The sequence below is a fragment of the Canis lupus genome, chromosome 34 (genome assembly GCF_048164855.1).
Source record: "Canis lupus baileyi chromosome 34, mCanLup2.hap1, whole genome shotgun sequence".
NCBI classification, from domain to species: Eukaryota; Metazoa; Chordata; class Mammalia; order Carnivora; family Canidae; genus Canis; species Canis lupus.
This window is the reverse complement of record NC_132871.1, coordinates 20,054,404-20,078,445: the sequence shown is the minus strand read 5'-3', so window position 1 is coordinate 20,078,445 and position 24,042 is coordinate 20,054,404. Positions and strand designations below refer to the sequence as shown.

At 36.4% G+C, this 24,042-nt stretch overlaps 1 protein-coding gene across 4 annotated transcripts in view; it reads left to right on the top strand.

Moving 5' to 3' along the window:
* Positions 1-24,042, top strand: part of CSRNP3 (cysteine and serine rich nuclear protein 3) — a 189,606-nt gene that overhangs the window by 115,140 nt on the left and 50,424 nt on the right. For all 4 annotated transcript variants that reach the window (XM_072810974.1, XM_072810975.1, XM_072810976.1 and 1 more), the window contains one exon: positions 1,934-2,104. In XM_072810974.1, the coding sequence (XP_072667075.1) occupies positions 1,934-2,104 (171 nt within the window). The remainder of the gene's footprint in view (positions 1-1,933; positions 2,105-24,042) is intronic.

Sequence of the window (24,042 nt, the reverse complement as noted above, 5' to 3'; positions counted from 1 at the left end):
GTGAACCATTTTAAAATTTATATCCTGTCCTACTTTTATTTCAAGAACTTTACTTAAAATATCTTTTTTTTCTCTTACCCTGCTCAGATATGCATGAACATTTTATGCATTTCACACTCTTTAAGATAGAGAAAATAATATGCTAATTTGAATAGTGGTAAAAATCAGAGTCAGAATAGAGATTTTATTCTCAGAGAGTGGACATTGCAATATCTTCATATGGCTATCAGTTACCTGCATTGTTAATATAAGTCATGCAAAAGATGTGGATTCGTAACACAAGGCAGTAGAACATGAATTTGGGAGTACTCTCAGTGGGATGAAACGAGCGTAGTGGATATTTGCTCCTTGAGGGCAGGTAACGTATTCTACTCCCTTTTGTATCATCTACTCCACTCAAGGAGTCAAGCATATACATACCACTTACACAACATGTACTTAGATGAGTAGATTGAAATTAATGATAAATACTTATGACACATCTGGTACTCTACTTAATTTTATGAGAAATCACACAGGGGATGGCAAAAGAAGAGATTTTGGCCAGGTTTTCAGTACTGAGTTATGTCACTCTAGGGCTGGTATGCGGACACCCCAAAGGAAGGAAGAGCCCAGGAAGGGAGCTGCTGAAGAGCAGACTAGAAATGAGACAAGTGGTCCTCCAATTTGAGTATGCAGAGTGCTAGGCACTGCCTCCTGGGAGTTTCTGATTCAGTAGATCTGAAGTGGGGCCCAAGAATTTGCGTTTCTCACAATCCCCCCCCCTCCCCGCAAGGTGATGCTGATGCTGCTAATCCAAGTAGCCCACTTAAAAACTACAGAATTAGACCTTGGAGAGCTGGCTCAGCTGAAGGACCGGGGCAGACTGCTTGCTGTGTGATCTGCACAGAGAAGGGTGGGGCGATTTCAGAGACATCTGAGGGCAGTATCTAGAATAGTTTTAAGTCTTGCTTCCTCTCAGTCAACAGGACTGATGGCTACACTCTGGCAGGAAAACGAGAGAGTGGTTTCACCAACTCAAATGAGAGTTAAAATCAGCTGACATAAATGAGATGGAGGTTAACCTAATTTAGCAATGTAAGACCATGTGCATATATATATACATATATATATTTAAGCTAATTTATATATAGGTAATTCCCCGAAATATCCTTACACTGCAAGGAAAGTTTATGCTCTTTAGCTGACTATGCATACGTCAAGGTAAATGGGGAAGGTGAAGAAAGGGCAGCCCAAGGAGAGAGGAAAGCCCATTCATCCTAAAGAAAGCATTTAGGAGAAACCACTCCCACCCATCCCTCTTCCCACTCAATACCATCTCTCAGGTAAATAGCCTTAGGAGGTTTCTGAAACCGTGGCAAGGGCTTCAGTAACCAGGTGTCCTGGGAACACATCTCATCTTATTGCAGTACTGAAATGGAAACACCCTAAAATTTAGAACTGATTTCATAGGCTTTGTTGTGTTCGGCTAATTAGGTTCTTGCATTTTTAAAACTCAGACTATGAAGTTTTTGCATACTTATCTGTGTTTCTTTCAGAGGAATTTTGTATAAGGCAAGAAACATTTAGGACTTTGAGGAAATATTGGCATTTTTTTCGTTACAGAATTTCATGGGTTCAGGTGGATTTTCTCAATTTGCCAACAACAAAAAAAAAAAGCATAGAGACATTACACTAAAATGAACTGCATCTTTTTAAAAAGCACATTTTGGTAACCAAATAGTTGCTCGTATTTAATTTAATTTAGTTTTTGTTAATTTGAAAATATTTTTAAAAAAACTGCTTAGTGATCTTTTCAAGGAAAGGCTCAGCTCATATATTAAACACACACACACACACACACACACACACATAAAAAATGACTCTGGAGACCTTGGCTACACATCTAGCGGTCAAATATTTCAATGCTTCGTTGCTCCCGTTCCTGTTACAGGTACATGTGACAGCGCCGCAGCTATGAGTGGAATTTTAAAGAGGAAGTTTGAAGAAGTTGACGGCTCCTCACCCTGCTCCTCTGTGCGGGAATCAGATGATGAAGTTTCCAGCAGTGAAAGTGCTGACAGTGGGGACAGTGTCAATCCATCCACTTCTAATCATTTTCCCCGTGAGTACTGAAACCATACCAGAAGCTGGTTGTCATCTAATGTGGCAGTGAAAATAAATGTCATCTTGATCATTTTTTTAAACCTTTATTACTAGTTCTGTTTTGTTTTTGTAATTGATATAAAAACAAAACATGATTAAGTAAAAATGAAACATCTTTGAGGCATCAATAGATTTATTTGGACTGCTTTTGGCAATGGATTATTTGATGGTGTTAACCGACTGACTCAATGAAAAAATAGTATTTTATTATTAATAATTTTTAAAGGAAGAATCCTACTGAGAGTAGATGGGGATAGACAAGTCTAGGCACAAAAATGTATCCTCTCATAGCTGAAAACATATTGGGGGGAAGAGGAAGAAAATGGATGTATTTGGGAGTGGAAGGTCAAGGTTATGATGAGAAAGAGCTTGCCAACCATGCATGAATTGACGAGGAAGCTGAGAAACTCTTCCAAGTATGCAAGTGCATGCAGTTGATACTTCTTTCTGCTCATTCTTTTATCCTTTATCCTCAAGAATAATATTTAAAGCCCACAAAGATAAAAAAGAGATGTATGCCTTCTCATTGATTCCTTTTTCTGCCACACTCTAATGGTAGCCTTTCCTGTCAAGAAAGGTATTATGAGTTTTGCAGGACTGATGAGAAAAATTCTTAAAGTAATACAATCCACAAGCTAAAAGAAGTAGATTAGTAATAGCTAAAAGATCTTAAATTTATGTTTCCCACAAGAAGATTTTACTATATCTTAATACCATAGTAGATAACGAGTCTACGTTTCTCCATTTTTCAATTAAGTGGCTGATTTTATTAATATATGATTCTGTAACATAGGATTGATTTTGGAAATGTGACCACCCAGAAAACCAAAAGAATTAGCAATAGTTTTAAAGGGTAATAAGGATCTCAATAAAACTGATGAGTATGAAACAAACATACTAAAACCAGAAGCATTCCTTTAAACAGGCAAAACTAATAGAAAATATAATGAAAGGGCAATTACAATGATCATAGCAGATAAAGAAAACATAAAATATTCAGGGACATGGTTATTGTGTAATGTGGGAGATCTACAAATACATTTATATATGTCATGATGATATGAGGTGAGCTTGTGTTTTTGATTTAAAAGAAGATACATGTGTACCTATTTGGTCTTATATGAAGAGTGATAATAGCAACAACATGATCATCTGATGGAGTTTCATGAGAATCAACAGAGCAAGTGAGATGAAACATGAAACATGAAATAACTTTGAAATACACATGAAACAACTTTGTAAAATGCTAAGTACTAAGAACATGTTATATTGAAAATTATGATCATAGCTAACATTTATTACATAAATGCTCCAAAAGCTTTATATACATTATACCTACTCTTTTTATCAGTTCTGGAGGTACTATTACCTTCAGTTTAAGAGGAAATACCTGAGGCTCAGAGAGGCTAAGCTCCTTGCCCAAGATCACACACGATTTGAGCCTAGATACATATGTATATGTGTGTGTTTCACTTCATAGTCTTTGCTTTTTTCCATTACCTCATGCTGCTCCTTACGTGTATAATATTGGACATATCTCTAAAGTGTTTAATGTGAATTATAAAAGAATTAGATGAATTAGTAAAGAGATAAGTTATGTTTCTGGATATAAAAATAATTATTAAAGCTTTCCACATTAATCTATACATATAAGCATAATGTCAATAAAGTTCTCAGCTGTGTTTTCTTAGAAGGCAATAGAATGACAAAAATCTATTTGGGAAAATAAGCTAATGAGAATGTAGGTTTATTTTTAAAAAGAAGCTATAAAGGTTGAAAAGTCATTCTAGACCTCAAATCATAATAGAAAATGATATAATTTATCTTTTTTGATACTGTGCTAGATCTGGGAAAATATAGAAAAATCTCAACATGTTATATATGTTTAATATATAAGAATAGAGCACTACAGAGCAATGACAAAGGAAAAAGTATTTAATAAATAACCATTTATTAAAGAGTTTGAGAAAGAAGTAATTTAGATACACATCTCACAACATAAGCCAAAATACATTCCAGATGGATTAAATAATTTTTTTAATCAAATTATGGGGATATCGCTTATTTGTCTTTGGTAGAATCATTATCTGAGCTTTGAAGTAACAAAGTCACATTGCAAAATATTTATGATATATTAAATATATTATTTATTATATTTAATTTAATAAAAAACATGAATTCTTAGATAACCCCCAAAGACGATCCACACAATAGGAAATATGATTAGCAAACATTTTAAAGCATTTAACAATAATAATAACAATGCAGATTAAAATAATACTAATGGGCTTCCATTAGTATGAAGTCACAGAAATTTCATCTCTGAAATTAGCGCTCTTCTCTCCAATAAAAACTACTAATACCTGAGTGTCGGTGAAAGTCACAGTATAAATCACATGTACGTACATTGTGACTAATGACAGTGAAATTTACAAAGCACTTGGTTAATACAAGAGCCACAATATTATTCATAAATCTGTACTTCAGATAGTTTACCTAAAGGATGAAACATCGAAAACAAGGAAAAAACTGCAGAAGTGAAAATGTTGGTGATTAGTGGTAGTACCAAAAATGGGGGTTAAAAAAATGGGGGTTGTTGGTGGGGAAGAGAAAGATAAGTTTAGGAGCAGGGAAATGCTCCATTAAGTTATAGTGACTTACACAATTGATTTTCATGATAGTTCTGAAGACCTTATGACAATTATGTAAAATGTTCATGAGATAATGTTAAGGAAAAACGAATATAAAATTTTACCTATACCATCAGGGAAAACCGATGTATGTGTAAAGGCGAGGAATGGTATAACCGCCTAAGCACTGATAATGATTTGATTTTTCTGAGGTATTAAAAAAAAGATGGATGAATTTCTATACTTATTAATTTTCATCTCTATTGATATTTTATGTCTCCCACAACAAAAAAAAAAGCTTTAAATTTAAACTAAAATGATGACTTTGGTTCAAATTGTGTTTATGTATGTGGACAGCAGTTTGAAATGGCATAATCAGCTAAATCATGCAATACTGCAGCTAACTAGTAAAAACTTTTATAAGTTATGTCTAACAAAATGATTTTTCTTATTAAAGAAAATAGACATATTTTATGATGTCCAACAAGTCATCAAAATGTGAGTGCCTGCCTCTTGATCTTGGGTTGTGAGTTTAAGCCCCACATTGGGTATAGAGATTGCTTAAAAATAAAATCTTAAAAAAATTAAAATACATATTAAAAATAAAGAAGTTCTCAAAATCTGTCAGCTCATCATTTATTAGCAGTGGTAGTTGGCAATGTGTTAGTTTACTAAATTGCTGATTTAACTGTATTAAATGAAATCTGACAGATTTTTCATAATTTTTAGAGATAATTAAATGATTAATTTAATTTAAAAGTACCCTTTTCAATAAATAGTCTGCTTAGTTCACTGTATTCATGTTATGGAGAGGGAGAAAAAATGGGAGGGAAAAGCACAGAATCAAGAGATAAAAATTCTACCTAGAATATTTTTTTGTGTGAAAGACCTGAGGATGTTAACTGATGTGAGAAGAGTAGTTGAAAGGGTTTCTTGTTTCTAGAAATGCATTTCAGATTATTCACTTGTTCAAAAATTTATGTACAGGTTTTTAGAAAATGTTTGGGGTTTTTTTCATCTTGATTAAAGTATGTACTTAGCCGCAGTGGTCTTATCTGCATGTGAATCTATGGATATAAATTTTTAGGAATGTTATTATTGGTGAATTCTGTTTCTTTAGAATTTATCTCTACTTTCAAAAAAAAAAAAAAACCTGTCTTAGAGTAAAGGATTTTTGATGACTTATCAAATTTGTGTAGCATTAGGAAACCAAATTTAGTTTCACATTGAGATTTTTTTAAACGTGGTTATTTAAATCTCACCCATCATGAGCTCATCTTTCAAATTAAAAATATCCCACGTTCTCAGTGCTTTATAGGCATAGACATATTGTGTAGCATAACATTTTGTTGTCATTACAGATACAGGCATTGATAAGATTGTTTGGTACGTGTCAGCAGCTGTGATAGTAAAAAATTCCATGCTATTCTAAGCTTTCTGTAAGGATACTCCATTTGCAGCGCATCACATTGTGAGAGCTTCAAAATATAAATCAATAAGGGAATTATGCCTTTTTTCCACGGACTTCTGAGTTTTGCTAGGCAACTAGCATGCTTACCAACGATCAACCAAGGTCATATCTTGTACTTCCCTTGAGATAGAAGCATCTGGATTCTGTATTGCTGTGGAACGCTTTGTTTCATCAAATCCCTGTGGTTCTATAGCCAATCAGCCTGTACTGGAGCACTGTCGAAAGGAAAGCTGCAGTGAAGCTACTAGAGAGGAAGGATTTTTTTCCTGCCCTCTCAAGGTTCTTGGCGCTTCACACAAGTAATGAGAAGCTGTGTGATGAAACATCCCCCCAAAAGCAACACATTATTTTTCCTGAAACAGTGTTTCTACAAATAAGTGTAGAGAATTCAGGAAGTAAAAATATCAAGAGGTAAAAGGATAGTTCTAAACTGCACGTGGAAGCAGGTAGTAGATGTCTTATATAAAGAGGGATACTATTTTCTAATGGACAAATCACTTTCACATTCTTGGGTTCATTTGATATCCCAAAATTGTTGTGTGACTAGAAGCTATTATTGTAACCATTTTTTAAAAGTAGAAATTACCATTCAGAGATGTATTCTTAATTTACCCGAAGGCTAAGATTGTGTTTCCCTCCCTCCGTCTTTCTTTTCTTTATTTCCCTCCCTTTCCTCTCTGAGCCCCACACAGGGCAAAAATATGCTACCATGTGCAACCGAGTCAGACTGTTTCTCCAATGTCATTTCCCTCCCACTGACTGCACATTTCTTAATGGGATTAGAGATCAAGAATCCACAGAAAACAGATTTTGCCACGAAACTTTGTACTGGAAGTTTGACTAAAACATACCTATTCTCTTACACAAGCAGTTAAAATGCACTGAAGATTTAGATTCAGTTCCAACGAATAGAGTGTATCTTATATTCCAGGTTCTGAGGTCGGTGCTTTCAGATGTGACAAAATGATAGAATACAAGTGGTAAATACAACTTAAATACACGGGGGCAGGTCATGTCTACCCAGCACTGTGGTTTACTTTGGGAACTTCCTATGCCAAAAATAAACGTAGCAATCTACCTCTGAACCTTTGATTTTTCAAACCATGGAGGAATGTTCAAGCAGGAACCCAACACAGGAGTTTTAAGGGAAGTCTTTGATTAAGCAGGAGGTGGGGTCACATGACCCCCAAAATCTCTTTTCAGTTCTGTGATAATATGATTCTAAGAATGAGGATCAAAAAGTATCTTAAGTTAGATCTGAGACCAAGTAAGAAGAGGTAAGCAGCGTAAGTCAAAAAAATGTACAATTAAGAGATTTCCAGATCGTCTGCATCCCCTGCGTTGAAGACCAGTTAGGATGGCCCTTGTCAGATCAGACCTGGAACCGGTTGCAGATGTACTTATACTAGGTCAGTGTCCCTATCTGAACACCAGACATGGCCAGTTGAATCTTCAGGTATTTAATTGGTTGGGGAAATGGGAATATGGGATATAATTTGGAGTGGAGGATGATAGATACGAGTCAGTGGTCCATTTAGAAAATACTCATTTGAATGCCCCGTAAAGTCCAATTCCAATGCAATGGAATTGTTTTCAGATCATTTCATCTGAGAGATCTGAGAGAGCCGGTATGATGAATCAGAGATGGTTAACCATTGCTGCCTCCTCTGGCCTTACTGAGACCATCCTTCGGGCTGAAATGTCTTCTCTGCCTCCCAGTGTCTATGAAGTTCTGCATCTGCTTTAAGATTCACATCAAATATTTCTTTCTCCATGAAAACTTTACCAAGTCTCTCATTTTACTCTGCTCTTTACCTGAATCTTTTGGTATTTTGCCAACATTCACAAATTTTGACTGTGGTTTTGTGTCTTCTTTCCATCCCAGGATTTCCCCCCAAACCATCATGTCAGTAGCCACGTGAGGGCTCACTGAACCATTAGCCTCATGTTTCCCTGACCACCTCTATTCTGAAGTCTTTATTTCTATCCTATTTATGTCCTTTACCTCCACTCCATTCAATTGCTCATGTGCACAGCCTTACCCAGCGTATTGTTACAAACTGCAACAGCTCTACCACCAAAATATCACATTCCAGTATTCCTAACTCAGACCACAACTCCTTTTCCTTCCATGTCCTTCCTCCCCGACCACTTTTTTTACCTCATCTTGTTTTCCCCACCTCTTGTTTTTACCTATCTTCCTACCTTTTACCATGTGCTCCATTATTTCTGGGGTTTTTTGGGTTTTGTTTTTTAATTTGGAGGCCAGGGCTTTTAATCATTTTCTTCCTATATTCTTCACTCCATATTCCCTTTTTATTCAAATATCTAAAAACTTGAAAGAAGTTTTAAAGAAAATGGAAAAAAAAAAAAAAACCACTGCGCATTTCAGACTCAGCTGCTCAGGACTGCCTCACTGCCATCCTGCTAGGTGCCCCCAGTCGGCTTTCTCTCCCACTTCACAGCGCAGAGTGTGTCAGACTCGTGTCACTCCACCTGCTACCTCATCTTCAGCAGACCTTTCCTTCTCATCATTGTAGACCCTGCCTTCAATAACTGTCCTTCTCCCTTTAAGCAGGGCACTCAAAATGAGTTTTGAAGGAATGAGTATAAGCTCATCAAAGGCAGGAAATAGGTCTTTGTATGCCCAGCTTCTAGTAAACACTTAATAAATATTTCCATAAATGGCTGAATGAATGGATGCTTATTAAACACGTGCTGTTTGCCATTCACTGCACAAGTAGTAGGAGCTAGAAATATAAAAGTCAATGAGACATGATTCAGCTTCCGTAGAAACTCACAGCCTAATAGCACTAAAGCACGTATCCACCACTGCCCAAATTCTGTTTCACAAGGTAGTTATTGGTGCACACACCTTATCTTTTCTGGAGATTTACAGAGCTTACGCTTGTGTTCTTCTCAGTGCTGACTGGTGCAAGTTCAATTACTGTTAAAGGCTTGATAAATAACAGTTAGCTTTGTAAAGAGTGGTCTTTTTTTTTTTTTTTTTTTTTTTTTTAGTACAACTAAACCATACAGAGGAAAAAAAATAATGCATTTATTGTAGGACTTTATAAGGGCATGGGCATTAGTGGAAATAAATACCAATTTACAAGCTAACTCTGTAATTTATGATTTTGATGGGTGTCATTGTGATATATCAGGTTCTTGATTTAGCAGTTATTATATCCAAATACATGTAATGGTGAACCGTGTTTTAAATAGGGTCTGACTGTAATTATGTATTCCTAACATGTACCTTTCTGGTTTCATTTGCTTATATATAGCTTTCCCAGGCAGAAACATCACTGTTTAATTGGATGCCATGCAGCTCTTTATGCAGTAGCTGTATAACACACTTGAGGGAGTCCGAGTTGCTTTCACCTTCACCATCCTTTGATTCGGCTAAGAAAAAAAGGCATTACCAAGTCAGATCACTAACATTATATAAATACAGTTCCTTTAGTTGTTGTTTGATTTGGTTTAAATTCAGCATCAAGACCTCAGATTTAGCCTTAATAAATGGTAACGTCAGACTTAGCTCTTTATTCCAGATGATCAAAAATTCTGTTATTGTTTCCTTCTTTGTTTTTCCTCCCCCAGTCATGTGTCCTATAAATATGCCTCTGATCTGTCCACTTACCTCCATTTGTGTTGCCACCCAAAGACATCTGACTTTTGTCTCTCTCCTGGACTCCTGTAGGAGCCTTCCAGCTGTTTTCTGCTTCCTCTCGTGTGGGAGCCTCAGTGTTATCTCTCTGCAGGAGTACATTGGCTCTCATCACTTCCCTACTTAAATCCTTAAGTTGCTTTCGGATGTTCTCATTACTGAGGCCTCCAAAACCCTATCCAGCCCCATGATTGAGCCCATGCATTCCTCCCCAACTTCCCTTTTCAATCTTCCCTTCATCTCTAAAATTCAGTCACACTGATCATGAGTCAGGTTTTTATTTTTTATTTTTTTAAGATTTATCCATTTATTCATGAGAGACATGAGAGAGTGAGAGAGAGAGAGAAAGAGAGAGAGAGAGAGATAGGCAGAGGGAGAAGCAGGGCCCGCAGGAAGCCCGATGTGGGATTCGATCCAGGATCCCAGGATCACGCCCTGAGCTGAAGGCAGACGCTCAACCGCTGAGCCACGCAAGAGTCCCAAGTCAGTTTGTTTTTTAATGTTTTTTTATTTAGATTCTAATTAGTTAACATACAGTGTAATATTAGTTTTAAGTGTAACCTAACAAACACTTCTTGCCCTAAGGTCCTGCCTGGGACAGTCTTTGCATGACTGTTGCTTTATACTTCAGGTTCAGCTTAAATATCAGCTCTTTCTTGGAGCTGTCCCTGATCACCCATCCAAGGAAGGCAGGCCCAAAATTCTCATCTCTTAGAGATGTATATTTCATCTCTTAGAGATTAAATTTTACAGTGAAAAATGCTATCTTGGAGTTACTTTTAAATAACCCAGAAAAAAAAAAAAAAAAAAGAAGAGTGAGAGAGAGAAAATGAGATTGAAAAAATATATATATTACTCTATATTTTTATATAATTAACATTTTACATAATACATTTTAAAAGCATGTAGGTCCAACTTATCCTTAAATTCCTGTGAAAGGGTCAAGGGCTTAAAAAATGACCAAGTAAAATTTTGAAAAAGAAATAAGGAAAAAGGGAAGCATGCTGACCTTTAGAGATTTCAATACCTCAAATGCTACAATAGTTAAAACACATAAAATTAGCTCAGACTGCACATGGAATAAATAGAGAGCTTAGAAACAAACCCACATTTAAATGGCAGTTTGGTATGTGACGGAGGACACTGAAGATGAGTTGGAAAAGGAGAGATTGTTCTAATAAATGACCTTTTAACAACTGGCCAGTCACATTAAAAAAAGATAAAATTAGTGGGGCGTCTGTCTGCGTGGCTCAGTCTGTCGAGCATCTGACTCTTGATTTTGGCTCAGGTCATGATCTCAGGGTTGTGAGATCCAGCCCCTCTTCAGGCTCTTTGCTCAGAGGGGAGCTTGCTGAAGATTCTCTCTCTCCCTCCCCCTCTGTCCTTCCCCCCCAGCTCTTGAGCACATGTGCTCTCTCTCTCTCTAAAAGAAAGAGATAAAATTAGATCCGTACCTCATACCATACATGAAAATTAATCCCCAATGAACCAAAAACCAAAAAGTAAAAAAACAAACTATACTATAAAAGCTGTAGAAAAAGATGAGCTGCAGACTGGAAAAATATTTGCAATTCACTAATTGATAAGAAATTAGTATTTGAATATAAAAGGAACTCCTACAAAAATAAAGAAGAGCCAATGCAATAAAAAAAAAAGAGAACATGAATAGATAAGACACAGAAAAAAGAACTAATACAATTCTGAACAGATGTTCAGTTCGTTAATAATAAGGGAAATTAAAATTGAAAGAAGACACCATATTACATGTATCAAATCATCAGATTTTAATGTTTCACAATATCACATATTGACAAGCATGTGTTGATGCAGGAACTCCCACAATGCCAGTGTGAGTGTCAGATAGTTCAATCACCTAGCAAACCCCATAATGAAAGTTAAAAGAAAGATTAACTGTGCATCAGTATAGGATTGGATAACTGTAGTTTGCTCCTATAATCATAAATCGAATAACATATTGAACTGAATAGCCAAGTTTACATGTACGTACTGTTAAGTGACGTATGCAAATTGCAAAACTCTATGTGATACACTTAAGTAATGAAAACACACACAACAATACTATATTTTATAGAAGTAAAAATACGTATAGGAAGGAATGATACACAGCAATGTAAGGATCGGTACCTGTGAGATGAAGAGTGTAAGAATGGGTGGTAGGTGCTTACCTATACTTCCTCGCTTTTGTCTATATTTTAAATTAGCAATCTGAAGTAAATATGGTAAAATACTAACATCCATAAATATGGATAGTAAGGGATGCCTGGTGGCCCAGCAGTTGAGCATCAGCCTTGGGCTCAGGGCGTGATCCCACGGTTCTGGAATCGAGTCCCGTATCAGGCTCCTTGCATGGGGCCTGCTTCTCCCTCTATGTCTCTGCCTCTCTCTGTGTGTTTCTCATGAATATATAAATAAAATCTTTTTTTAAAAATATGGATTGTAAGTACATATTTTTTCTGGAAGTTTGGAATATTTTATCATTTTTAACAAGTTCTACATACCTTTTGCTAGAGATCAAAGTCTATAGATTATCCCACCATTCACTTTCTCAGCATCCTTTTTTTCCCTTCACAGTACATAGCACAATTTGAACTATTCTATAGTGTATTTGTTTTGGTTTGGTTCTTTGAGAGTCAAGGAGAGAGAGAGAGAGAGCACGCACACATTCACGTGAGAGCACGAGCAAGCAAGCACAAGTAGGGGGTGGGGGTGCATAGGAAAAGAGAGAATCCCAAGGAGGTTCCATGCTCAGCATGAAGCTCAAATCTTGTGATTCTGAGATCATGACCTGAGCCAAAATCAGGAGTCAGATGCTCAACCAACTGAACCACGCAGGTGCCTAAGTATATTTGTTTATACTTGTATATTTTTATATATTTGTTTATATTTGTGTGCCTGTTTTGCTTAGCATTGTATTCCTAATAGGAAAAGGCTGAAGAGCCCTGTAGCACATTAGAAACTTCCAGGCCAAATGAGGTCAGTAAGTAGAACTAAATTTAATATATTCATTGAGAGTCTTCATCTTGTCCACAGTGATAGCCAAGTGATATTGCCAAATGTTTCCCCGAAATCCCTTCACACACATCCATTGCCTAAATCCTAAAATGTAGAGAGCTGTATCCTCCCCAGGTGTTAGGCTCTAGGATGTACAGTGACATTTAGAAAAATTATTGTTAGAAATTGCTTCTTGTGCTTATAAAATGCACTATCCACTGTTACGCTATATATACAGCTAGTCCCACATGACCTTTCCCCTCTTGTGATGTTAAGGTAGGATATTGTTTCTTTAGTTGATCTTCAGCGAGGGAGTTGCTTGTGTTTGGGAGCCATTGTGAGAGAAAAATGTTTAGGTTTGCTGTGATTTTTCTTTCCCTAATGCATCAGTTGAATTTGTGAAAATGAGACTCTATTGCAAATTTCTTCAGTTTGTTATAATTGGAAAATCCACAACCAAGGAGCCACAAGATCCCCAATATAGTCTTAGTTCTGTTATAAGCAGCTCTGACTGTAGTTAAATCATTTAACCTGCTTCTTCATTTGAAAAATGCGAGAATAGATTGGTTTTCAAGGTATGGTAATTTGCATGAGTTTCAGGTAATCCTTCTTCCCTCTGAATATAATATGCTACTGAAAACCCTTTATGCTTGAGTTATTTATATCGTATTTGAGGATATCTTTCAATGTTTATGCTTGTGTACAGTTGGAATATCTATATACAAGTCCAACAGATTATTCCATTTGGTGATTTTACCTTGTGATTTCCACATAAATAAGTGAAAATCACGTGAATTATTTTAATTGATTTGCTTTAGGATGTCTTGATTAAGTAGATAAAATACTCAAAGCATAGTATATTAGAACTATAAAAAAAGACAGTTTAATAATATAGGACTGAGTAAAAATAAATTATGATATATGTTGGTCTGTTGGCAGAGAACTATTGGAGAAATAAGTAGAATATTCAGATACTTAAATGATTTTTAAAAATTATTTTCAGGGCTATCCTTAGCTAAAATGTGTAAGTAAACACTCTGGAACATCTCATTACCACAAAGGAATATTCTAACTGAAAATTTCTAAAGAAAGTCACAAAAGAATGAAGGATTCGCAGAAATTTTTTATCTGGTACATTTTTTAAGTTCATGGTCATTTGATATCATAAAATGTTATTTATAACTGAATTTCTGCGTTCGTCTCATCTATGTGCTAATTGTGTTTTAATATTGGTGAGGTCAACCCTGCTTGTGAACAGATTGTGCAGGCGGTTAGACAGTATATTTTAAGAGGCATTTCTGTCCTGAAATATCTTCTACCACATGACTGAAAGTTTCATCATGAATGTAATCCCTTTGGGATGACTATTAAAATCTACATATACGTGGCCTATCTAGTATTCTAAAATACGATGTCTGGACTGAAATCGCCTAGATTCTCATCAAAGATTTTCAACTCAGAGGCAAATAATGTGATATCTCTAATATTTGGCTTCCTCATCTTTGAATGCCGATAGAAAAAAAATACTACCTACATTGTAAGTTTGATGGTAGCTTAAATGAGTGAATAAAGGCAAATTGCTTTATACTGTACTTGCTATTTAGTAAAGGTCCAAACAGTATTAGCTGTGCTGATGGTGATTCCAATGAGGGACAACTCAAATTTTATTAATAGTTATTCTAGAAAACAGCCTATATGGACAGTATGTCACCAAAGGAAAGAGACATATTTCAGTTATGTTTTTGATAGAGTGGGAGAGAAGTCTGGAAAGATCTAGGTAACGGATGTAAATCCTGGATCTTCAGATCCAAGGAAGTGATATAACTGTGAGAAAGCAGCCAGGTGTATGACAAGAGGGCATGGTGGCCCTTGACTATATCTTCCTAAAGGCTTTATATTTAATAATAGTAATAATAATGATAAACCTATCTAATCCAGGGAAATTCTTCTTAAAGCTATTTTCAGTTTACTATCGTACCTGTTTGCTATTCCTAGTCTAGGCAGTGGAGCATTACTTAGAAGACATCACAATATTCAATCCTGGCTGCTGCAGAAGGAAGAATTTCCAGCATATACTTATCATTCTTGCCAGCATTAGTCCTAAAAAATTCTGGGGATTAAGAATAATAATCATAGCAGTAATAACTAGCATTTATTGAATTTTCATTAAATGTCCAGTGCTAGGAACTGCACTCACATTGGTCTCTTACTTAATTAGCTCAACGTATGAAGCATCTGATGCTGATTTTAAGTAGGTGCCCAGAATCACAAAGCTAATAAGCTTGTGATCTTTGCATCATTCTGACTCTGAATCCTGTATGTTATACTATTGTTTTCTTTTTTTTATACTATTGTTTTCTGTAATTAATGTTGAAAACAGCATTATCAATCTTTCTCATGCTAGCATCACTTTTCAGACTTCTGAAAACATCTCCTGACAGTTTCCAATTTAGAAAATATAGTAAAGTCTACTGCTAATTACTCCAATAGCACACAGATTCCATTTTAAATGAGAGAAGCTCGATAAAGAGTGCATGGATTGAGTTCAAAGCTCCATTTGCTTGCTAATTCTCTCACGCATACAACTTTTTGCACTGATCATAAACCTTGTATTCAAATGCTGTGGTTGATAGAACTTGGCCCTGTTAGATTTTTTTGAGGCTGAATTGGTCTCTTTCTGAGCAGTGTTTTCTTTCCCAAGAAAAAAACGCAGGGAGGAAGAGATGCTGACATTGTTATGACTGAGAGAGTAAGTCTGGGCATTGTGGTACCTCCCAGCCAAGCCCCCTTCCCTGTGGGAAGTGTTTCAGGGCTGCAGAGAGGGGGCATTTTGGCAGCTGCCCCCCCACTTTGATTGACCACATCAGGCTTTAAAAACATCTATGGGTTCATTAGCATCAGCCATTTGCGGAGCTCTTCTGTAGACCATCTTAATGGAAACACGTGAGAGCTTTTATGAGTGTACTCCAAGATAGGATTTATGGGAAATAGTCACAGCAAGTGTTTGATGTCTTTTGGACTTAGGCTCCTAAACTCTAGGCACCATCAGGACATCAATAAAGCATGACTTTTGTGTAAATATCAGGAGAGAAATAAGTGTTGGCGCAGTTATTTCTGGAAATTTTTCTATAACAGTTATCAAGGACAATTTACTAGAACAAATGGATAGTAACTTTAGACTTAAAAGTCAAGCAGAGGGAAGAAAGGAGGGAGGGAGACAGAGGGGGGAGGGAAGATAATGAGGTCAATTGGACTGAAGATGTGTACTTATATACTCAGAATATGGGATTAGGGAAGAGAAAGGCATTTGAACAGGAAAACCATTGCAGGATGGAGGGCTGTGCTTGCTCAAGCACCTGGCACACTTAGCAAACACATGGGTGGTAAATAAACATATGCATTATAATACCAGTTGTTACTGTTCCAGTTAGCATCTCTCAAAGTTTCCAGTTAAGAGACAAAATCTATTGCTACCTCCTGAGAAAGGTGGGCTTCTTTTGAAATGGTAAAAAAAAAAATGTGAGGTTTTAAAAAATATTTGCTACTACACTTTACATGCATTAACACATGCAGTTGTTACAGCAATCCTAGGAATAGCGTATTACTTTTAATCCTAATCATACAGATGATAAAACGGGAGTTCAGAGAAGGTTAGTGACTTTTCCAGAGTCCTACTGTTATTAGTAAGGGGTAGAACCAGATTCAAGCCCTGGCCAGCCTCACTGTGGTGTTTGACCTCTTCAATGTACGCCTTATGGAAGCCTCAAAGGACCTGCTCAATGAAAACTTCTCTTTATCTTTGATATGCAGTTCTTAATCTAGGCTTAGTCTAGGCTTTGTAGAAATCTTTCTACTTTCTATGTAGAAAATGAAATCACTGTCAAATGACTTCATTTAAAAAGTCTTTGTTACGCAGCTTTGATTTGTATTGCCTAAAAAGTAAAGACATCTATAATTCAATATATTTGCTCTTACCTTTAACTCTTTTTTTATAATGTTCACCTTCATATTGTCTAGGAAATGTTTATAAAACCACAAGATGCTTGCCAAAGTGTTAAATGCCATTTGCACTTCTTACAAACATTATTTTTGTTGTTTTTCTTGGCAATCAATTTGTTCTCTAATATTCACAATTATATTTTGTATACAGCAGCATTATTAATTACCTTAGAATTGCTGAATAATAGAACTATGCATATGTAAAGGAGAGTGAGAATGCTATATGACTTGGATTCATTTTTTTCAAAGTTTTAAGGATATATGAGTAAGAATATCAGTTATAACCATCAAAACAGTGAAATTCCAGAAAGATTGTCTTTCATAGATCAAATAGCTCTTTAGTTTTTGTCTTTATGCTTATTTTGTACTTTGAATCATTCCCACAAAAAATGATATTAACATAAAATTATATTAACTGAATTTTTCAGCTATGGTGTGGGTATTTGCATCATGGAGATTGGCAGACAACACACATCAGAATCATGAATTTATTGCTTTATAGATAGTGTAGACTTAAGAAAGCAATGAGAAAATGTGAATACAAATTAAAATTATGTAATTTCTGTAGCTTTTACATTGTACATAGCATAAAAAGATGAAAAGTCTTTTAATAGTCAAAAGTTATCCTATCTAACAAAGAAGTCATTCATGTCATCAATGGATGAGTTGTCTCAACATGTCTTCAATGCTTTATTGTCTCATTTACTTAAATGAAAATGTCAACCAGTATTTATATCTAAACAACCTTTATCTGTCGGTTGCAACTAGAGGTTGGTGATGGATACATAAATTAAGCAAAAATCAATGGACAGTTGATTCCATGAGAACCAATTGATTAAATGGAATTACAATAAAGAGAATTTATATTTTATTATTATTTGTAAATCATGGGTTACGCTTCTTTATATAAGTAAAATTTATAATAAATATATGCATTTTTTGTGGGGAGCCAGCTGTTAAATATTTACCAGAACACCACTGGGTTCACTCTATGATTATATTTAAACTCACCAGTTTTTTTTACATTTTTCTGCACTTCTCTTTTATTCTTTTCAATGCCCTGGGTGTAAAATTTTAGTGTTTTTTAACTGACAAAATATTTTGTCAACTTTTGTAAATACTAACTCATCACAAAATCTTAAAACTATAAGAATTTGGGGGGGAGTATTACATGCCATTCATTACAATGAAATGAAAAAAAAGAATTCGGGTGATAATTTGTAGGTATTTTTCATTTTAGTATTCAAAAAAAATCCAGCTTTGCTTTTATGTTTCTCAACTGTTTCTGGTCCTCTTTTGCTGATTTGTGATCAGTTATCTCAGCTAGTTAGAATTTGAATGTTAATATCAAACTTAAACCCAGACTGACTGCTAGCTCAGCTTCATTTTCTTCCACTAATATAGGTTAACCCTAATTTTGATCAGATAGCTCTGATATCTATCTTCAATACTATAGAAACTGGCTAGAAGATAAATAAGTAAATGAAAATGCATCACGGTACCAGAAAAACACAGTTCAAAATGTGTGATGCTCCATGACCTTTGTATACAGACCATAGTCCCAAAGGATCAACAAAAATATTCCATCTGTGACATTTTAATGTCATACAGTTGAGGCAGGTGTTTTTACTGTGTCATCTTCAAGCAGTTGCTTGAAAAACTATGAGTATTTTTCCCCCTCTTGGAAATTGAAGTGTATTATCTTATTAACATAGTGGTCATTGTCATTAGCATTAACTAACATTAACACTCAAATGGTACTGTTATTTAATTGGACTCTATAAAATTCACAAAGTTAGGCAACCTTGCTATTGAGGAGCAATAGTAACAGGGAGACAGTATGAACCAAGAACTAAACAACTTGCCATTTACACAGATTATACCATTTATATAATTATGTAACTGGCATTAAGAAATCTTTGCTATTGGGACACCTGAGTGGCTCAGCGGTTGAGCGACTGCCTTTAGCTCAGGGCATGATCCTGGAGTCCCGGGATCAAGTCCCACATCGGGCTCCCTGCATGGAGCCTGCTTCTCCCTCTGCCTGTGTCTCTGCCTCTCTCTCTCCATGTCTCTCATGAATAAATAAATAAATAAAATCTTAAACAAAACAAACAAAAAAAAGAAATCTTTGCTATTCATTCACCTCTTCCCTCCGTCCACAGCCCATACAGAGCAAATTATATATGTGGAAGGATTATGGAGTGCTAGAGATAACATCCATCATAGTGATGGGAAATCCTCTGAAGTTTTGTTTTTTTGTTGTTGTTGTTGCTTTTTTTTTTTTTTCTTAATAAAGGGTTTATTAGGAGAACCAAGTTTTGAGTTTGGCTTAAAGAATTATGTGGTAATGTATTAGAAGTTAGAAAAAGAAGTTTTTTGCTAGAGATTATGCTAGATTATCATTATGAATATTGTTATTTATATGATGTGAGTTTGGGAGGCTATTCAAAAATGCTATAACATGTTAAGAACACATTCCTTTTCATTTAGACTCACTTTTTTCATTCTTTTGGGATTGTAATATTAGGACTTTACTTTTTTAATATTTTATTTATTTATTCATGAGAGACAGAGAGAGAGGCAGAGACATAGGCGGAGGGAGAAGCAGGCTTGCAACAGGAAGCCTAATGCAGGACTTGATCCCCGGCCAGGACCCAGGAACACGACCTGAGCTGAAGGTAGACACTCAGCCACTGACTCACCCAAGTGCCCCAGTATTAGGACTCTAAAGTCACAAAACTATCAGGCACACCCAAGGTAGTATGAGTGACTTTGTTTCTAATAGAGGGCTTATGGGGTCCCAGTAGTGTTCTGTGTATCTGAATAATAGAAGAATTACAATAAAATCAAGAAAAAGAACAACAAAAAAAGAGAACTAAAGTCAAATGTCTTCTAATTCATAATTTTACCTGAAATTGTTCCTAGGAGAACACAGAGTAGATGAGATTTATCATACAAAAATCCTCTCTTCTATATCCTAATTTTCTATGTGTTGAGTTGTGAAATTAAAAATCACAAGGTAGGGATCCCTGGGTGGCTCAGCGGTTTAGCACCTGCCTCTGGCCCAGGGTGTGATCTTGGAGCCCCGGGATCGAGTCCCAAGTCGGGCTCCCTGCATGGAGACTGCTTCTCCCTCTGCCTGTGTTTCTGCTGCAAACCCCCTGCCCCCCGTGTCTCTCATTAAAAAAAAAAAAAAAAAAAAATCACGAGGTATTTTTTTCTTATCTAAACTTTTTTTTTTTTTTTAACTCAAATCGTAATCTGCAGATTATAGGGATGGAATCACATTGACTCTTTTTGCTACCACAATAATTTCATTACAGTTTAATAGTGAGCCTAGGAAGCAAACAATGCTTCTTGGTGAGTTGGATTGTTCACAGCCACGTGTGATCGCCTCCACCCATACACCCATATTGTACCTCATGGCTGCTGGCAAAATCAAGAAAGTGACAGAAATATCAAGAGAGAACATGTCAGAGAGAGATAGAGAGACAGAGAGAGAACATGCCTTTTTAAGTCAATTATAAAGTTCTGCACACACAACATGTAAAGCACTATCAAAAAGAAAAGAGTTGGAGGTTCAGAAATTCTTGCCTTGTATCCTAGAATTTATTTGCTGACAGATCCTACTATAGGTCATTCTTACCTTGGGAATTTCCCTTCTAGCTCAATCTGATAAAGATATTGCATTGCTATGCAACCACTGAAGTCAGGAGGACTTAGAAATTCCATAGATAAAGAGTTTAAAGAGTTCTTTCAAACTTAATAGTGAAGTCATTCATTTAATTATTAATTAGGCTAAACTTATTACTCTGGCTGGAGGAATAGCTTCTTCCTAAGAGTAAGGATTAGAAATCAAAGAAAAATTCTCAAATGAAGGGCATATATCTGAAGTGGGCATTCAAAGGAAATGCAACCTTTTTTCTTATTTCTTGAGATTTTATTCGGTGGACCCTCGAACAATATGAAGATTAGTTAGGGGTGCTGACCCCTCTGTCAGTCAAAGCTCCACATAAAGTTGTTGACTCCTCAAAAACTTAATTACTAATAGCCTACTATAGACCAGAAGCTTTACTGATAACACAGTTGATTAGCACATAGTTTTTGTTATATGCATTATATACTGTATTACAATAAAATGGAGAAGTTATTAAAATCATAAGAGAAAATACATTTACAGTATGTACTGTATTTATAAGAAAAATCCAAGTGTAAGTGGATCTGTGTCATTCAAAACTGTGTTGTTTAAAGGTCAACTGTAAATAACATAAGCAAGAATATTTTATTGCAAAAGCTTTTAAAAAGTTGAATTAACAGCAGCTTTGGAGTTAATCGTTACTGACAACATGGCTTTCTAGAAATGTTACATGATAAAGCATATAAACAATTTAAATTTTTACAGTTTTTCTTTTTTGATCAATTTGATCCAGCCAGAGTTCATGCCTGAATAAACCTCCCAACAATTATTTAAGATGTCTGATCATCTGCTGTTCAAAAAAAAAGAAAAGAAATGAAACATCATCTGCAAAGTGAATAAATATTTTGAATTTTCTTTTTTTCTGGAAGTCTATGCAGATGCTGTTATATTCAGTTAAAATAATTACAAAAAAAATAATAATTACAAGTCCAAAGTGGCTTCTCTTTACATGTATTTATCAATTAAAAGATAATGTGGGGAATGGTAACTTTGATAGTAAAAGGGAGCCCCAGCCTTGAAAACATTGAAAAACCATTGTTCTAGATATTAAAATATGATTTATTCAGAAATAAGGTTATGTCCAATGTGGTCCACCAGGTAGACCATTCAGCATTTACTAGTTTGTCACGGATGTCTCTATCACGTCCTAGAAGTTTACTTTGTTCAAATGAACACTACATAAAAGCTTCCTTTAAGAATTGTGCAGGTTAATAAAGCAGAAAAGTTTTTAAATATTACTATAAGATTTGTGAAATATTTTAAGCAGGCCCTTGATAGACTGTGACTGCTTTTCTATTATATTCTGTAAAGTAAGCCCGTAGTGGGTAGTGGGTAGGCATAATTCCAGTGGCTGAAATCTTACATTTGGTTTTATAAGGTCTTCCTCATTCAATGGATGCTCACATACATTCATAGGAGGAACTTACCTGAAGGATATTACACTATAGTTCCCTTTCCACAACCGAAATGTCAATGTTACCTATGGATTAAATGGCCTCAAATTTTGTTTACTATCCCCCAATTTTACCCCTTCCTTGTGTGTACATGAGATATGATAATATATAATAAAGGCATTATTTATTATGATAAATATGCATAATATAATAAACATATTTTATAACATATATAATCAGTTCTTTTCTTTTAAAGATTATATTTACTTATTCATGAGAGACACAGAGAGAGAGAGAGAGGCAGAGACACAGGCAGAGGGAGAAGGAGGCTCCATGCAGGGAGCCTGATGTGGGACTAGATCTCCAAGCCCAGGGATCACGTCCTCAGCTGAAGGCAGATACTCAACCACTGAGCCACCCAGGGGCCCCTATAATGATCAGTTCTTTAACTGACCTTCTTCTAGCCTGCTTTTCTTCACTTTTATACTTTTTTAAAAAAGAATTTATTTCTTTATTCATGAGAGACACACAGAGAGAGGCAGAGACACAGGCAGAGGGAGAAGCAGGCTCCATGCAGGGAGCCCGATGTGGGCCTCGATCCCAGGACCCCAGGATCACATCCTGGGCTGAAGGCAGACGCTCAACACTGAGCCACCCAGGTGCCCCATCACCTTTATGCTTTATAAGAGGAATGATCACCACATTAACCCCCCTTCTTACCTTATTTTAATTTCTTTCCTCATTGAAAATGATCATAAAACTACCGCCACCGTGTGCTACCTCTTCCATTGGAAACCAGAAGCCCAAGTAAAGAAATAGCAGTTCTTGGGAAGCAGTCTTGGTCCTTGCAGTCCTGGGTGTTATGCTGAGTCCTGTCCCACCACAGCTGTTCCTGGCAGCTCTGACTGCCAGCGTCCTACCAAAGTATTATCATTTGTGTTTGGCCCGCCTCCTTCGATCCTTCTTTTTGAAATACCATTGATGCCAACTCTGGCTTTCTGTCCTGGCTTTTCATCTCACTTTCCTTCCAGCAGACACAAGTTCCCTCAAGTATTCTTCTATCTGATTAGGCTAAGAATGGAAGACACGAAGAAATAAAACATGGCCAGGCCCTTTAGGAACTCCTAGTGTCACTGAGGGGAAAAGAAGAAGCAAACAGTTTTCAGCAGAGCACAAAAAGGAGTCAGTGACGATGAGGGAAAATCTGTGGAGCAGCACAGAAGCAGGATGTGTTACTGCGTAAAGGGATGGGGACTGAGAAGGTCTTCCAGAGGAGGGGGTGTTGGAACTTTCTGGCATTATTTAATTGCAAATCCTATCATTTCTGCGTTCAAGTGGATTTAGAGTGAAGGCCTCCTCATTGCGCCTCTCTGCCTTTTCTTGGTCTTTGAGAGCGAGAGGCAGAGACACAGGCAGAGGGAGAAGCCGACTCCCCGCTGAGCAGGGAGCCCGATGAGGGACTCGATCCCAGGACCCTGCGATCATGACCTGAGCCAAAGGCAGAAGCTCAACCACTGAGCCACCCAGGTGCCCTTTTTCTTGGTCTTAATACAGTTTACAGCATTGGGGAAAAAAATCAATCTGTTTTAAAGAGTCTCCACAGACACCTCACGCAAACTTTGTCTTGCTTCCCCTATTTTGGCCTCATTTATTCCTTGCCTTCCCACTTGATATTCCTACTCATGTGTGATAGTGAATGTTTCTACAGATGAGAATGTTTATTTTGTCCTTCAGAGCCTTCAGCTTTACTATTTAGAGAATTTTCTACGGGTCATTTAACATGTTCCCCTTCTCTTACCACCCTCAAAGGCAGGCAGGGCTTCCCTCTTTGTGTGGGTCTTTCCATTCTACTTGGAAGTGTCTCCATTCTAATACACATCTTACCATATTTCTGCCCTGGTTTTCCACATTAAGAAAATGACTTCTGGGGATCCCTGGGTGGCTCAGCAGTTTAGCACCTGCCTTCGGCCCAGGGCATGATCCTGGGGTCCCAGGATCGAGTCCCACATCAGGCTCCCTGC